At 41.8% G+C, this 18,086-nt stretch overlaps 1 protein-coding gene across 1 annotated transcript in view; it reads right to left on the bottom strand.

Moving 5' to 3' along the window:
* The window catches only part of cxcr5 (C-X-C motif chemokine receptor 5), a 30,029-nt gene extending 14,266 nt beyond the window's left edge, over positions 1 to 15,763 (bottom strand). The window contains exon 1 of the mRNA XM_043677707.2: positions 15,619 to 15,763. Within this exon, the coding sequence (XP_043533642.1) occupies positions 15,619 to 15,657 (39 nt within the window). The 5' untranslated portion in view covers positions 15,658 to 15,763. The remainder of the gene's footprint in view (positions 1 to 15,618) is intronic.
* Positions 15,764 to 18,086: the final 2,323 nt, after the last annotated feature.

The raw sequence follows: 18,086 nt of genomic DNA, 5'->3' as shown, positions 1-18,086 counted from the left end.
GCCAGCACTTGACCCATATCCCTCTAAACCCTTCCTATTCATATACCCATCCCAATGCCTTTTAAATGTTGCAACTGTACCAGCCTCCACCAATTCCTCTGGCAGCTCATTCCATACACGTACCACCCTCTGCATGAAAAGGTTGCCCCTTTTATATCTTTCCCCTCTCACCCTAAACATATGCCCTCTAGTTCTGGACTCCCCCCACCCCAGGGAAGAGACTTTGTCTATTTATCCTATCCATGCCCCTCATTATTTTATAAATCTCTATGAGGTCATCCCACAGCATCCGACGCTTCAGGGGAAACAGCCCCAACCTATTCAACCTCTCCCGTAGCTCAAATCCTCCAACCCTGGTAACATCCTTGTAAATCTTTTCTGAACCATTTCAAGTTTTATAATGTCGTTCCGATACGAAGGAGACCAGAATTGCATGCAATATTCCAAAAGTGGCCTAAGCAATATTGTGTAAAGCCACAACATGACCTCCCAATTCCGATACTCAATGCTCTGACCAATAAAGGAAAGCATGCCAAATGCCTTCTTAACCTATCCAACTGTAACTCTATTTTCAAGGCACTATGAACCTGCACTCCAAGGTCTCTTTGTTCAGCAACACTCCCCAGAACCTTACCATTAAGTGTATAAGTCCTCCCCTGATTTGCTTTTCCAAAATGCAGCACTCCATGTTTATCTAAATTAAACTCCATCTGCTACTCCTCAGCCCATTTGCCCATCTGATCATTATTCCGTTGTAATCTGAGGTAACCTTTTTTGCTGTTCACTACACCTCCAATTTTGGTGTCATCTGCAAACTTACTAACTATACTTCCTGTGTATCTATCAAAATAATTTATCTAAATAGCAAAAAGTAGTGGACCCAGCACTGATCCTGACTGACTACAATTTCTTAAAGAAACTTCTATTTGTTCTAAGTGACCATTTCAAATGTTAACGTATACCAGTACATCATAAAATTATCTACACAATTTAGAAATCAAGCTACCACTTGATTCATCAGTCTCTAAAGGGTTGCTGGAGCATTTTTCAGTCTGAATGGCATCATTCAACATTGAAAAGGTCTGATGCGAGATGGGCTGATATTCCTTCAGCTGTGGATGTTAAAGGAACTTGCCAGTATCCCTTTATCTCCCACTATTCTCATTACCATATCATTCTCCAAAAAGTGATACTGCTTCAACAGATTGTTTTGACACAGCCAGTTTTTTTTCCCCAGGAATCTGAGGTGTCAATTAGACAATTACTTTCCCAGTCCTTCTGATAATTCTGCTTGGACCAATGGCCTGCTTTCAATGGTTTACCTTGTAAAGGCAGCAATACCAATTCCATGTTTGAAGTAGTTGGGATTTGGCAAATGTATTAGCCCATTGTTCCATGGGTTTTTTTGTGATGCTTTTATGTGTCTCTGAGCTACTTTCCAGGCTCCAGTGAGCTGGTCCTGGAACATTTATGCATAGTTGAACATGATGACCTGTTCTGTTTCTTTATTGAGTCATAGACCCATACAGCATGGAAACTGACACTTCGATCCTACTCGTCCATGTATCCCAGATCTCCTAAATAAATCCAGCCCCATTTGCCAGCATTTGGCCTATATCCCTCTAAACCCTTCCTATTCATATACCCATCCAGATGCATTTTAAATGTTGAAACTGAATCAGCCTCCCCCTCTTCCTCTGACAGTTCATTCCATACACGAACCACCCTCTGCCTGAAAAAGTTGTCCCTCAACTCCATTTTAAATCCTCCCCCTCTTACCTTAAACCTGTGCCCTCTAGTTTTAGACTCCCCTACCCTGGGGAAATGACCTTGGATATTCACCCGATCCATGCTCCTCATTTGATGAATCTCTATAATGTCACCCCTCAGCCTCCGACACTTTAGGGAAAACGGTCCCAGCCTATTCAGCCTCTCCCTGTAGCTCAAACCCTCCAACCTTGGCCATATCCTTGTAAATCTTTACTGAACCTTTTCATGTTTCACAACATACTTCCTAAAGCAGAAAGGCCAGAATTGCACGCAGTATACTTAATTTCAAAAGTCCCCTTACTTTATGTTCATAAACTAAGTCAGCAGGCTAGTCAATTCATTAGGTAAACCCTGTGTGACAAACAAAAGAAATTCCAGTCCCAAGACAATGTGCCCTGATCATCATTTTGAGGGTTTGTACCTTTCCAAAGCTCCCTGTGTCTGTGGGTGGCAAGCTGAATGAATTGATCTTCATCAGTAATCCATTTGTGGTAAAGAAATAAGTTAATTTTTCCACCACTACTTTATCAGTAATTGATCTCAAGGGAATATGACCTTTAGGAATTGAGCAGTTATATCCCTGATTGTAAGGATATACTGTATCCTGCTTTTGTTTTTGCTAAAGGACTGACACAATCCACACTCTACTAAATGGTTCCTCAAAACTGGCATGGAAATTAATGCTTACTTTACCAATCCATGATGTTTATTATTTTCCCACCACCTAACACATAGTGCAATTTTGCATAACATGCCTAATGTCCTGGTGAAGAGCTGGCCATAAAACTTAAATATATTTGCATCTTTCAGATTCCTGCACGTCTGACTATAGGAATAGGGCTACCCTTATTCTTTCTTGATAATATTTGAGAGGTACCACTATAAGGTCAACTGTCATTACTCTTTGCCTACTGGCCTGTAAGATGTCTCCACTTCTTCATTAGAGTCATATAGTAATTTTCAGGAACACCTTCAGCTTCAATTAGTTTGAGTCAATCAGGTTACTTTATTGAACTTTGATTGGTTTAGTGAACTTTGACCTGAGAAGATTTATTGAACAGTTTCTTCAGATTATCCCCACAGAATTTTGACAAGAATTCTCTGTAATTCTCAGGTATGCATTTTTCACATCTGCAGTCAGAGCTACAACTCTGCTGCACTCTGTACGAGTGCCTTTCTCTGTATTGACCTTGTGAACCTTCATAAAACCCATGGATTTACCTCACAAATTCCAATTATTTGCCTAAGGATTTTTCAGATGTGACAAACACTAGTAGATGTAGTGTATTTGTATTTCCAAAAGGCCATTGAATAAGATGCCACATAAAAGGTTATTGCACAAGAAAAGTGCTCAAAGTATTGGGGTAATGTATTAGTGTGGATTGTGGTTTGGTGAACACACAAAAGACAGAATGGGATTAATGGATCTTTTTCAGGTTGAAAACCTTAACCCTAACATTACCATATTGCATAGCTAATGCAATGACACAAGTATCAGTCCTAGGGGCCCACTTATTTACTACATACATTAATGGAGCAGAGTGTAACACATCTAGATTTGTCTATGATATGAAAATAGGTGGGAGGGCATGTTGTGATGTAAGGAAATGCAAGGGGATATAGATTGAGGAAGGGGACAAAATCTTGAAGTTAATGTAGGAAAGTATGAGGACATACATTTTGATGGGAAGAATTAAAGGGTAAGCTATTATTTAGATGGAGAGTGACTCCAAAAAATTAAAGCACCAAGGGATCTGGACACTCTTGAACATGAAACTCTAAGAGTTAGCATGCAGCTGCAGCAAGTAATTAAGAAAACAAATGGAATTTGGTGTTTATTCCATGGGGGTTGGTATTTTAAAACAGGGAAGTCTTGTTACTACTGTACTGGGTGTAGGTGAAACTACACCTCGAGGTACTGTGTACCGATTCAGTCCTTGTATTTAGGAAAGGATGTACTGGCATTGAAGGCAGTTCAAAAAAGGTTCAGATGAACCAAGAATGGCTAAACAGATTAGCCTTTATTCCTTAGAGTTTACTAGAATGAGGAGTGATCTTTTGAAATACAGAAATTCAAATGGAGCTTGATGGAGTACATATTGAGATGTAACTGGCGGGGGTGGGGGGGGGGGGGATGAGGGGAGGAACATAGTTTCAGAATTAATTATAAACCCTTCTAAAACTGAGAGCTGAAGGAATTTATTCTCTTAGAAGGTGGTGAAAGCCTGGAATTCTCTACCAGAATGTTGCTGAGGCTAGATCACTGAAAATATTTAAACGGGGAGTAGATTTTTTGTTCAAATATCAGGGAGTTGAGGACTCTGATGGACTGGCCAAGAAAGGAGTTGAAGTTTGGGCAGAGCAGCCATGATCTTGTTTGATGGCACAGCAGGTTTGAGAGCCTGTATTTCTGATGTTCTTATGTTCCAGTAAGTGATTTAATTGTCCACTACCACTCACAATTGGATGTGAGAGAACTGCAAAGCTTAACTCTGTTTATCAATTGATGTTTAAGTTTGGTACCATAGACATCCTGTCTTTATAGCTTCATTAAGGTTGATAAATCATTTCTCAGCGTGCCTGGCACGCCCTCCTGCACTCTCCAGTGAACCTGGCTGATTCCTAGACTTGATGGTAATGGGGATATGCCAGCTCAGAAATTTGCAGATCGAAGCTTCCAATTACAATTTCACAGCTGCTGATGGCCTGCAGTACCCAGTATTGACTTGCTAGATCTGTCCATTTTAGCATGATCGTACTGACACACAACACACCAGAATGGATCATCAATGTAAAGACAGAATTTCATTTCCACAAGGACCACACAGTGATTCCTCCTACTGAAACTAACATAAACAAATGCATTTGCAGATTGGTGAGTATGAAGCCAAATTTGTTTTGCCTTGACTGTCTGCCATAGATCCAGTCTAGCAACTATATACTTTAAGACTCAGCCACCTCATTCAGTTCAGGTCCTCCATGCAGAGTCAATTCTACCCCCAAGCCATTGTCAGTGCATCCTCTAATTGTTGTTCAACATAAAAGAATACTGATTCATCAGAAGAAGGGGTGCAGTACCTGATAATCAGCAGGAGAATTCTTTGTTCAGTGAGGACTTTGAAGGAAATTCCCTCCTGTCTGTATATGTGTTGTCACCTCTGCTGATCCTGTCTTGCTGATGATACAGGACATATCCAGGGATGATGGCTGTGGTGTCTGGGACATTATAGTTTTGATTCTGTGAGTATGACTATGTCAGACTGTTGCTTGACCTTTTGGTAAGATAGTTCTCACAATTTTGGCACTGGTTACAACAATGAGGAGGATTATGGAGGGTCAACAGGGCTATGTTTGCCATTGTTGTTTCTGATCCCTAGGTTGATGCCAATTGTTCCAACCAATTTCAGTACTTCCAGATGATTTTAGCCTTGTGTTACAATTGAGTAGCTTGCCAGGCCATTTCAGAGGTTAGATAAGAGCCAAAGGAGATGATGATCATGGATGGTTATCAAGAATTTGTGTGGGGAGGATGTGGAAGGAACCTAACAGCACTGCGTGGGGAAAGGATGCACAGATTTATAGAGATTAACATCCTCCCCCACTAAGCTGGGGACGACAGCTGCTGTGCCCAGAATGAGGCATTGACAAGCTAATTTATCATCTGCGGCCTCAGAAACAGAAGAATCTTCACCACAGTCCCGGGAGACTGAAAACAAGTGTTCCAGAATCTAAATGAAATGGGTCAAACCAGAATCTTACTCATTTAGAGACTCTATTTTGAGACAACTGTGTCTTATATCTCATGCTACTTACTTCTGAAACCACCATAATTCTCAGTTGCTTTAAAGGTCCTTTGATAGTCATTCAGTAAAAGCCCAATTTGGATTATTTTGAGCCATTAAGCATTCATGATAATTTTATGTTTGGTCAGCATTGCACAAAAACTAATTCCATCAGCCAATCACAATCAGTGATGAGGACACTAATGTTTTAGCCTTAATTCGATCCTGTCCCACAACAGTGACAGGGAAAGTTGGAGAAATTGTTTTTATCGAAGCATAGAATGTTTTCTCCACATGGAATCACTAAGACAGAAAATAGCAAGCCTTTTCAGAGAAAATTTAATGGATTTTTGAAGCAGAAATACAGGTGTCTCACAGACAATACTGCAGTGGGAGTAATTTGGGATTAATACAGGGGTATAGGGATTTAGTGGGCAGAGGGATTAGTTTAGAATTAATACAGGTCTCTGGGGAGAGAGCAGCGAGAAGTGTAAACTAGAAAACCTTATTGAGATAAAGTTAAAAATCACATAACATCAGGTTATAATCCAACAGGTTTATTTGATTTAGATTAGATTTTTTTAGATTAGATTAGATTACAGTGTGGAAACTTGGAAGTACAAGCTTTCAGAGCTCTGCTCCTTCATCAGGTAGCTGTGGTGCAAGATCATAAAACACAGAATTTAAAGCAAAATCCTGTGTCTTATGATAAGACTGGTCCTCATCTTCCACCCCACTGACCTTGGATACATCTCATCATCGTCCACTATTTCGGCCACCTACAAACAGCCTCATCAACAGAGATATATTTCCCTCCCCACCTCTATCTGCGTTTTGGAGAGACCACTCCCTCCACGACGCCCTTGTCAGGTCCACGTCCCCACCAACCCCCCTCCACTGCCGGCACCTTCCCCTGCCACCACAAAAAGTCCAAAACCTGTGCCTACACCTCCCTCCCTCACCTCCATCCAAGGCTCCAAAGGATCCTTCCACATCCATAGAAATTTACCAGTACTTCCACACATGTCATCTACTGTATCCGTTGTATCCTTTGTGATGTTTTCTACATTGGGGAGACAGGATGCCAAGTTGCGGATCATTTCAGAGAACATTTCTGGGACACCCGCACTTAACCAACCCCACCACCCTGTGGCTGAACACTTCAACTTCCCCTCCCACTCCACCAAGGAATGCAGGTCCTGGGTCTCCTCCATCGCCAAACCCTAACCACCCGACACCTGGATGAAGAATGCTTTGTCTTCCACCCTGGAACCCTCCAACCACAAGGGATCAATGTGGATTTCACCAGTTTCCCCATTTCCCCTACCCCCACCTTATCCCAGTCCCAACCTTACAATTTGGCACCACTCTCATGAATGGTCCTACCTGTTCATCTTCATTCCCACCTATCTGCTCCACCCTCCTCACCGACCTATCACTTTCATCGTTACCTTCATCTACTTATCGCATTCCCACCCTGTCCTACCCCCCCCCACCCATTTGTCTCTCAGCCGCCTTGGCCAAAGCCTTATTCCTGATGAAGGGCTCACGCTCGAAACGCAATTCTCCTGCTCCTCGGATGCTGCCTGACCAGCTGTGCTTTTCCAGCACCACACTCTTCGACATGTGTGATTTTTAACTTTGTCCACCCAGTCCAAAACCGGCACATTCACGTTATTGAGCTACAGATGGAAAAAGCCATGGAGAAATGGAAAATGGGGATGAAATTTGTAAAATTTATGCACTACCAGACCAAAAGCTAACATTGGTCATTGTGCAGAGGGTGAGTTAGGTGCAATTTAGGACATGGGCAACAGAGTTTGGATGTGTCCATTTTTATGAAAGGTGCAAGATGGAAGACCAATCAGAATAGTCACATCTAGAGCAAAGGCAGAGATGAGAGTTTCAGTAGTGGATGATGCAGAAGGTACAGAAGATACAGAAGCAGAATCAGTAACATTTCCAAAACAAAAGTTGGCAGTATTGGTGATGGAGTTGACATAAATGTTTGAAAGCTTATCTTTGTAAGGTTTCACAAGATACTTTTTCCTCTGTTAAAGTGCTGTACTGTATAAGTGCAACTGCTGGTTGCACAAGACCAGTTATTATATATACACACTGTACAGCATCACTGTATTGGATAAACTCACATCCTGTACAGTCTATTTGAAATTCTGGGTGAACCACTGTAGATTCAACAATTTGATTTTGATTTGGACTTTCTGATGGTGCAGCCCTTTTCCTTTCCTGTGTCTAGCTCCTGATCACTCCAATATACACCTATACATAGAGAGCAGCAAAGTTATGGAGTTAAAACAAAACAAATAACTGTGGATGCTGGAAGTTTGAAACAAAAATAGAAATTGCTGGAGACGCTCAAAAGGCTTGGCAGCATCTGTGAAGAGAAACAGAGATAACATTTCAGTCTGGTGACTCTTCTTCAGACAGTCAATTTTCTGAAGAAGGGTCACTAGACTCGAAATGTTGACTTTGTTTTCTCTCTACAAAGGTTATGGAGCTGCTGTAAGTTAAATGCACTATCCTTCATTCCTGATGTTCTCAATTTATAATAAATATTAAACATGCATTTCTAAAATATCTTAGAATGTACTGTAGCATTTTACCATTAGTGAAAAACCTTTTATTGGAGCAGTCATTATTGTAATATCGGAAATATAGTCAAAAAGTATTGTGCTGGAAAAGTACAGCTGGTCAGGCAGCATTCGAGGAGCAGGAGAATTGACATTTTGGGCATGAGCTCTTCATCAGGAATGTGGAGGGGGAAGGGAGCTGAGAGATAAATAGGGAAATGGGGTAGGGCTGGGGGTAGGTTGGTGGGAGGGTGATAGGTGGGTGCAGGTGGAAGGTAACTGTGATAGGTCGGTGGAGAGGGTGGAGTGGATAGCTGGGAAGGAAGACGGACAGGTAGGATAGGTCATGAGGGCGGTGCCGAGTTGTGGGAAACATGACAGCCAATTTGTACAATTTAAGAAAGATGCCACAGATAGCAATATTTTAATGACCAGATAATCTGATTGTTATTAATGGTCGAAGGGTACATATTGTGTCCTGGACAATAAGGAGCACTTCCCTGCTCTTTTTAAAAATTATGTCAGAATTTTTCATGTCTGCTTCTTAAGTGCAATTAGGGATAGACAACTGGCACTGCCAGCAACACCAACCTCCAATAAAAGAATTAAAAAGTAACTTGAGAAGGCAGATTGGACCTTGGTTTAATGTCTGATCCGAAAGACACATCTTCGACAATGCAGCACTCCCTCAGTACTGACCCTTTGACTGTGTAGCACCCCCTCAGCATTGGCTCAGTGCTCAATCCTTTAGTACTGATCCTCCAATAGTATAACAAGCCCTCAGTACTGACTCTCCAATAGTGCAGCACTCCCTGAGTATTGATCCTCCAACCGTGCTGTGCACACCTCAGTACTGACCCTGTAACATTGCAACATATTATACTGGAACTCAATGTGTGAACGTTTTCCCTCATTGTTTGATCAGAATGATAATGGATAGATTCAGCAACACTGATTTTACAATTCTGAACAAACTAATCAGAATGAATACCTCACTGGAACAGTGAGTACGTGTGCGAAAAGCACTACCGTAGCAGTGGTTGTTTTCTCGGTTAATCTTTATGCTGTACATGCACTGACTCTTTTTTCTATTAGTGTTGGCTTCTATCTCGCAGCATCTGGAAACATGAGCTCATCCAAAGAACTGATGCCTCTATTTGAACTCCAATCAAGTCCTGTGTTAATCTTTCCATTCTCCCTATGTCCATGAAATCTATTGGCTCCCAGACGAGTAATTAGCCATTTTAAAATTCTCAACTACGTTTTCAAATTCCTCCTTGGCCTGATTTTTTTCCCCAACTCGATGGCCTTCTCTGTCCTACAACTCCTCTACATTCCTCCAATTCTGGCTTAGTCGGCATCTCTGATTTTAATCACTTCCCCCGTGGTGAGTGAACTTTCAGATGCTTCAGAACTTATCTCCCTGTCTGCCTTTCTCCCTCACCTTCCTGTCTGCCTTTCTCCCTCACCTTCCTGTCTGCCTTTCTCCCTCACCTTCCTGTCTGCCTTTCTCCCTCACCTCCCTGTCTGCCTTTCTCCCTCACCTTCCTGTCTGCCTTTCTCCCTCACCTTCCTGTCTGCCTTTCTCCCTCACCTTCCTGTCTGCCTTTCTCCCTCACCTTCCTGTCTGCCTTTCTCCCTCACCTTCCTGTCTGCCTTTCTCCCTCACCTCCCTGTCTGCCTTTCTCCCTCACCTTCCTGTCTGCCTTTCTCCCTCACCTTCCTGTCTGCCTTTCTCCCTCACCTTCCTGTCTGCCTTTCTCCCTCACCTTCCTGTCTGCCTTTCTCCCTCACCTTCCTGTCTGCCTTTCTCCCTCACCTTCCTCTTTTTAATACACTCCTTAAAGCCTACAATTTAGCCAAGCTCTTAAACACCTGTCTTGATATCTTCTTCTGTGGCTCAATATTTCTTTTGATTTAGAAGTGCCTTGGGATAATTTATTACTTTAAAGTCATTATGTAAATGAAGATTGTATGGTTAGTGCCCAGATTCTTAAAGGCATTTCCAGATGACCTGGGTTCGCTTCTTATATTGGACAGTTTGATCATTTGAAATCAAAATCTTTCTTAATTTTGGAAATAGCAAAGTTGCAGCAGTGGAACTGACCATGAAGTTGAGAGGTCACATTACAGCTGTACAGGACATTGGTTAGGCCACTTTTGGAACATTGTGTGCAATTCTGGTCTCACTGTTATCGGAAGGATGTTGTGAAACGTGAGAGGGTTCAGAAAAGATTTACAAGGATGTTGCCAGGGTTGGAGAATTTGAGTTATAGGGAGAGGCTGAACAGGCTGGGACTGTTTTCCCTGGAGTGTTGGAGGCTGAGGGGTGACTTTATAGAGGTTTATAAAATCATGAGGGGCATGGATAGGGTAAATAGAAATGGTCTTTTCCCTGGCGTGAGAGAGTCCAGAACCAGAGGCCATAGGTTTAAGGTGAGAGGGGAAAAATTTGAAAGGAACCTAAGGGGCAACTTTTTCACGCAGAGAGTGATGCGTGTGTGGAATGGACTGCCAGAGGAAGTGGTGGAGACTGGCACAATTATACCATTTAAAAGGCATCCAGATGGGTATGTGAATAGGAAAGGTTTAGAGGGATATGGACCAAATGCTGACAGATTAGGTTAGGATATCTGGTGGGCATGGAGGAGTTGGGCCAAAGGATCTGTTTTCATGCTATATTCTATGGTCCTAAGTGTTTGTAAAATAAAGATTAGTTCACTTAATGTTCTTTTGGTAAGGGAACCACCGACCATATGTGCTCTGAACTCTGCTTAACTCCAGTCTGACACCAGTGGAGTTGATGTGGCCCCATTAGTACCTGGCAAAAAATGGGTACCAATGGCAGCCAAATCCTGAGACTGAGTTGAAAATATAGTATGATGCAAGTTAATGGGAAGATAGTGGGAAACACTATCATCTGGCACACAGAATACCTTCAACAGTGCCTGACATAAATAAAGAAGTAAAGTTGACAATTTGGTTCAGAGATGGAAGGCAATGTCACCTTTTGCCTCATTTACTTGTGGTGATTCATGCTACAGGTAAAGATCTGATTTTACCTATTTTTAACTTAAAGTAGATCAGATAATTACTTATATAGAGGGTCAAATTGGTTGAAATTGTATGGGAAATTTGATTAAAAGTTTTGAAAGCAAAAGAGCAAATGTGGACATTGAGAAATAAAAATATAAATAGGGAAAGCAATCCATGAGATCCATCTGTGGATCTAATTATCTAAAGGGGTTCCAGACAGTATGGGATTAAAGGAAGAAAATATTCAGAGAAGACTAATAATCCTCCGGATTGCAAGAATTTTAGATACCTGTAAAGCACAAGTAAAATATTGATAAAGAGAGGAAAATAAAATATGACAGTAAATTAGCCAGAAATATAAAAATAGATAGATTTTGTAAGTAAGTTAAAAGAGATTAAGCAAAAGTAAATGAAGAAAATGATTTCTGAGACTGGAGAAATTACAATGGAGAATAAAGAAATTATGCAGATATGAAAAAATGTTTTGTCTGTCTTCGCTGCAAAAGATAACAAAACATACCAAAAATAGCATCAGAGAAAGCATCAGAGAAATAAATGGGACCAAATGTTGATGCATTCCCTGGACCTGACAACCTATATACTAGGGTTTGAAATGATATGGTTAGGAAGATAATAGATATCACTAATTGTGATCTTCCTAAATTCCCTGGGCGCGGAAGCAATCTCGGGGAATTGAATGATAGCAAATATAATATGGCTACTTAAGAAAATACGGAGAATGAAATTGGGGACCTACAGAGCAGGTTAACCTGATATAACTGTTGTTATCATCTAAGTGCCATGCCATACGTCAGAGGCAACCGCAGTGTGCAAACGTTTTGACCATAGCAACAGTGAACAACCTAATTGTTGGAGTTCTGGTTAGGCTGGTCTTTGATGTTGCCTTGTTGCTTCCTTCTCATGGTCTCTTACTGCTTTTCCATTAATCCTTCAGGTGGTAATTAGGCTTCTAAACAAACATATCTGAACCACTACCTTCTTTTTGACACTATGTAAGTATTAGCTTGTCCTTCCAGGTGCATTTCGTACTGCTTTGTTAGATTCCTTTTCCCTCACCCAGTTCACCATTAGGTTTGTTCTTAAGAAACACATGACTAAGCTGACGATTTTCTCTTCTTCCTCTTTCAGAATGACCCAAGCTTCACAACCCATAATTCATTATTGACCAAAACTTTGGAAATTAGGTAATATGACACATAGAAAATCATAATATGATAAAGCACAGCAAACATGGTGAAAGGGATATCATGTTTGACAAATTTATCTCTTGCGTATTTACATAGCAGCTTCATAAAGGGAAACCAGGGGATTCAGAACAAAAACAGAAAACACTGGAAAAATTCAACAGGTCTGGCAGCATCAGTGGAGAGTGAAATAGAGGTAACGTTTTGAGTCCAGCATAATTCTTCTTCAGAACCAGTGAGATTAGGTTGGATTTTCAATAGGCATTCAGTATGGTATTGTACAAGATCTGGCATGGATAAAGAATTGGTTAAAGAATGGAAACAGAGTTGAAAAAAACAGGGCATTTGTATTATCATCTTGTTATTAACAAAGCAAAAGGATCAATATTTGGATGAAGGCTATTTACAATTTAATTTAATGTCTTGGATGCTGAGGCTGAGTATAATATGTCTAAATTTGCTAACAGTTCAAAGCTAATTAGGAAAGTAACCTGTGATAAGGATAAAGAAGCAATAGGGTTATGGTGAGGTAAAGTGACTAGGAATGAAGGTGACAGAGAACATTGTTGTAGGAGTTCCTCAATGTAATCTTCTAAACCCAATTACCTTCATTAAGACCTTCCCTTCATTGTAAGATCTGAATTGGAGATGTGGACCAATTCCTGCAGAATCATTTGCGACTCCGCAGAAATTGAAGCATGGACTTGGACAAAATACATGTTCAGGCTGTTAAGTGGAAGTAACATCTATACCACAGTAGTGCTAAACATTGACCATGTTCGGTAAGAGAGAATTTAATACTTTCACCATGGCATTCAATAGCATTACAATTGCTAAATCCCACGCAATCAACATCCTAGAGGTTACAAATGACCAGAAACAAACAGGACCAACCCATATAAATACTGTGGCTACAAGAGCAGGTCAGAGGCTAAACATTCTGCGGTGAGTAACTAGCTTCCTGACTCTCCAATATTGTCCTCAATCATATCCCCCCTTGTTTTCTCTGCTATAAAGAAATCAATTGAAGCCCATCTAATCTCTCCTTATAGCTCAATTTTTCCATCTCAGGCAATATCCTCATGAACCTCCTCTGTCCCCTCTCTAGTGCTATCACATCCTTCCTGTAGTGAGATGACCAGAACTGCACACAGTACTCCAGCTGTGGTCTGACCAATGCTCTGTACAACATTACTCCTTGCTCTTGTACTCTATATTATAACTGATGAAAGTAAGTGTTGCATGTGCCTTCTTATCTATCCTATTCATGTATTCTGCTGACTTCAGGGATCTATGAATAATTACCCCAATAATAGCCTTCTGTTCCTCTAAGCTACCCAATGTCCTGCTGTTCATTAAATACTTCTTTATCTTGTTTCTTCTTCCAAAGTGCATCACTTTGCACTTATCAGGTTTAAATAGCATCTGCCATTCGTCTGCCCATCTGTACAACTTATCTATATTTTCCTGTAACTTACAACCTTCTTCTTCACTATTAACCACTCTAACAACCTTACTGTTATCTGCATATTGCTTAGCACACCCCCCCCCCCCCCACTTTTCATCAATATCATCTATGTATATAACAAACAACAACGGTCCCATTCTGATCCTTATGGTACACCACTAGACACCAGCCTCAAACAGCCTTCTACCACTACCCTTTAGGTCCTAGTACTAAGCCAATTTCTAATCCACCTTGCCAAATTTCCCTCAATTCCATGTGCTGGATGTGTGGTGATGCTGGGGCACTGAGTAAATTTAAGGAGGAGATAGATTTGTAATTAGCATCAAGTCGAAGGGTCACAGAAAGCAGGCAGGAAAGTGGAAGTGAGGCCAAGATGAAATCAGCCATGATTATATTGAATGGCGGAGCAGGCTTGAGGGACTGAAATTCCTACATCTGCTCTGAGAGCTTACATTCTTATGACAGCACCTTCCAAACCTATACCACATAGAAGGACAAGGGCAGAACATACACAGGAACATCATCACCGACAATTCCCCTCCAAGAATAATACCATCCTGATCGGAATTCTATCTCTACTCTTTCAGTGTCATTGGGTCAAAATCCTGAAAGTCTTTTCCTTACAACCCTGTCCCTTAGACATAGAGGACTGCAGTCATTTAAGAAGTCAGCTCACCACCACCTTTTCCATAGCAATTAGCAATAGGCTATAAATGTGATATGCAAATCCCATAAATGTTTTTTTAAAATGGGGGTATGTAACATTATTCATTTTGGAGTAGGATAGAAAATCTTATTTTTTTTCTAAGTGATAATCAAGTAAATGTCAGCGTTCAGAGAGATTTGGGTGTTCTCATATAAGAAATGTACGAAGGTAATAGACGGGTATAGCAGACAATTAGAAAGACTGTTAGCCTTTATTACAAAGGAGTTGAGTACAAAAATAAGAAAATCTTGCTGCAACTCTGCAGGAGATTAGTGAGGCCATTGTGTACACTTTTAGTCTCCTACCCCAAGAAAGATATTCTTACTTCAGACCAGTCGACCCAACAATTTGCTAGATTCCTGGAATAAGAGGATTTCTGAGAATGGATTGAGTCATGGGCCTGTAATCTCTGGCATTTGTGAGGTAATCCTACCAATACATAAAATGATCTAGAGAGGGCATTTACTGAGAAGTGATTTCTCCTGGCTGGGCAGTCTAGAACTAGGGGCCATAAACTCATAATACAACACTTTAACAGGACTCTTGTGACACGGTTGTAGTGTTCCTACCACTGAGTGAGAATGTCCATGTTCAAGTCCCACCTTTTCTATAGTGTGCCTAAACATCTTGATGAAAAATAACTAGAATACTCGATTAAAAAACAATCGATTGATCTTGTTTTCCATTATGCTTAAAAACTGAAAAGTCACAACCCTTGGGTAGAGAATTCCAAAGATTCCAAACCCACTGAGATCAGTGAATAGACGAACAATCAAATTGGGAATGAGTCCTAAAATTACACCTGAACAGTAAATTGCTCACATTAATAAATACCATCAGAACATAGAGTGGGTTACCTAAAAGAAATGCACCATGCAAAATTACAAACTACACTGTACAGATAGTTGTATTCACAGTCTTTATTTCCCCAGCTTATTAATCAATTCTACTGCTAGAATTAAAAGCTCCAAACAAAGCTAAAGAGACAGTCGGACTATTTCTCAAATTGTTACCAGTGTTCCTCATCATACCTCAGTACTGGCAAATAAGGAATACTTACATCAGTTAGGTTTCCCATGACGAGTCTCATCTTGGACATTTACACCAGGTAATCGACGTTACTGATATGTTGCTGAATTGTCTGTGAGTTGCACTAATACATTATTGTCCCCTCTGAATACTCAGAACTGCTGCTCAACACCAGAATCTGGTGTGCAAAGGTGTTTTTTTCAAATGATTGACACTCTTCCTGTCTGACAAATAATGTAAGGGGGAGGAGTGGGTGCCACTGGCAATTTTCCCTTTTATTCCTTGATTTGCATAAAGAATCTGCATTAGACAACATGACCGTGAGCAGCTTTTCAGAGCAGTTGAAAGAAAGAATTACATTCATATAGCACCTGCCCAATGTCAGGATATCTCAAATTGTTTCACAGACAATTAAGTACTGAAGTGTATTCACTTCTGTACATGACTTCTTTATTCCTAAAATTAAAACATCCTTTTTCCTAAGTACTTAAACAGGGAAGAGACAGTGACCCAAAGGATAGGAATGTCATAATGATTAATTAACAAGGAAGAGTATAATCTGAGGCAAAGTTAAGAAAAATAAAGAAAAACCTAAATACATTGATTGAAAGCCAGATTTTTAAAAAGATTTTGGAGGCAAAGTACAAAGGCATTGAGTCAAAGAGCTACAGGTACAGTGACTGATGGAATAGTTCAAATAGTGTAGCAGAGGGAATGAGATGCAAAAAACAAACCATTGTGTAAGGGACAGCAGCTTGTGACTGGAGAAGATTCCTGAGATCAGTTGTGGAACAATTTGAAAATGACAATTTCAAAATGAACAGAAATGGGTACACAGAGTTTATATGGTTTAGTTTGGACAGGCTTTTGTGCCAGAGGATTCAAGGCATTGAGGTTTGCTTCACATTAACAGTAATCCATGTAACATAGAAAGGGAATTTGATTCTCGGGGTGATGGTGGTGTGAGTAGAAGGGGTGAGATTGAGGAGGAAGAAACATGATTTTAGGCAGGGTCTGGAGTTAAGAAGAACACATTTTACTTGGCTGTGCCTGCAACTGATGAGGACCAAACAGGTGGCTTTAGTGTTACTGATGTTGAGTTGCAGGATAATCCAAGGTAAGTATGTTGCAAAGTACACCAGTTGCCCCAGTCATGGGGGAGATCTTTAGATAATGTTCTAACTTGATGGTCTCAGTTGGAAGCCTCACCAGACCAGCAACATGTTGGCAATATTGGAAAAAGCGAGGACTGCAGATGCTGGAGACCAGAGTTGAAAAATGTGGTGCTAGAAAAATACAGCAGGCCAGGCAGCATCCGAGGAGCAGGAGAATCGATGTTTCGGGCATAAGCCCTTCTTCAGGAATGAGGAGGGTGTGCCAAGTGGGCTGAGATAAAAGGTAGGGGGAAAGGAATTTGGGGGAGGGGCGTTGGGAATACGATAGGTGGAATGAGGTGAGGGGGAGGGTGATAGGCTGGAGGGGGGTGGGGGCGGAGAGGTCAGAAAGAAGATTGCAGGTCAAGAGGGCGGTGCTGAATCCGGGGGTTGGGACTGAGATAAGGTGGGGGGAGGGGAAATGAGGAAGCTGGAGAAATCTACATTCATTTAGTGTGGTTGGAGGGTTCCTAGGCGGAAGATGAGGCGCTCTTCCTCCAGGCGTTGTGTGGCCATGGTCTGGCGATGGAGGAGGCCAAGGACCTGCATGTCCTTGGCGGAGTGGGAGGGGGAGTTAAAGTGTTCAGCCACGGGGCGGTTGGGTTGGTTGGTCTGGGTGTCCCAGAGATGTTCCCTGAAACGTTCTGCAAGTAGACGGCCTGTTTCCCCAATGTAGAGGAGACCACATCGGGTGCAGCGGATACAGTAAATGATGTGTGTGTAGGTGCAGGTGAATTTGCGATGGATATGGAAGGATCCACTGGGGCCTTGGAGGGAGGTGAGGGGGGAGATGTGGGCACGAGTTTTGCACTTCTTGCGGTTGCAGGGGAAGGTGCCGGGAGTGGAGGTTGGGTTGGTGGGGGGTGTGGACCTGACGAGGGAGTCGCAGAGGGAGTGGTCTCTCCGGAACACTGATAGGGGAGGGGAGGGAAATATATCCCTGGTGGTGGGGTCTGTTTGGAGGTGGCGGAAATGACGGAAGATGATATGATTTATCCGGAGGTTGGTGGGGTGGAAGGTGAGGACCAGTGGGTTCTGCCCCGGTGGCGATTGGAGGGGCAGGGTTCAAGGGCGGAGGTGCGGGAAGTGGAGGAGATGCGGTGGAGAGCGTCATCGACCTTGTCGGAGGGGAAATTGCGGTCCTTGAAGAAGGAGGCCATCTGGGTTGTTCGGTATTGGAATTGGTCCTCCTGGGAGCAGATGCGGTGGAGACGAAGGAATTGGGAATATGGGATGGCGTTTTTACAGGGGGCAGGGTGGGAGGAGGTGTAATCTAGGTAGCTGTTGGAGTTGGTCGGTTTGTAGTAAATGTCTGTGTTGAGTCAGTCGCCCGAGATAGAAATGG

The sequence above is a fragment of the Chiloscyllium plagiosum genome, unplaced genomic scaffold (assembly GCF_037043375.1).
Source record: "Chiloscyllium plagiosum isolate Xiang-an unplaced genomic scaffold, Cpla_swu_hap1 HiC_scaffold_29, whole genome shotgun sequence".
NCBI lineage: Eukaryota > Metazoa > Chordata > Chondrichthyes > Orectolobiformes > Hemiscylliidae > Chiloscyllium > Chiloscyllium plagiosum.
Note: the sequence above shows the minus strand (reverse complement) of the source record. Positions and strands in the feature narration are given on the sequence as shown.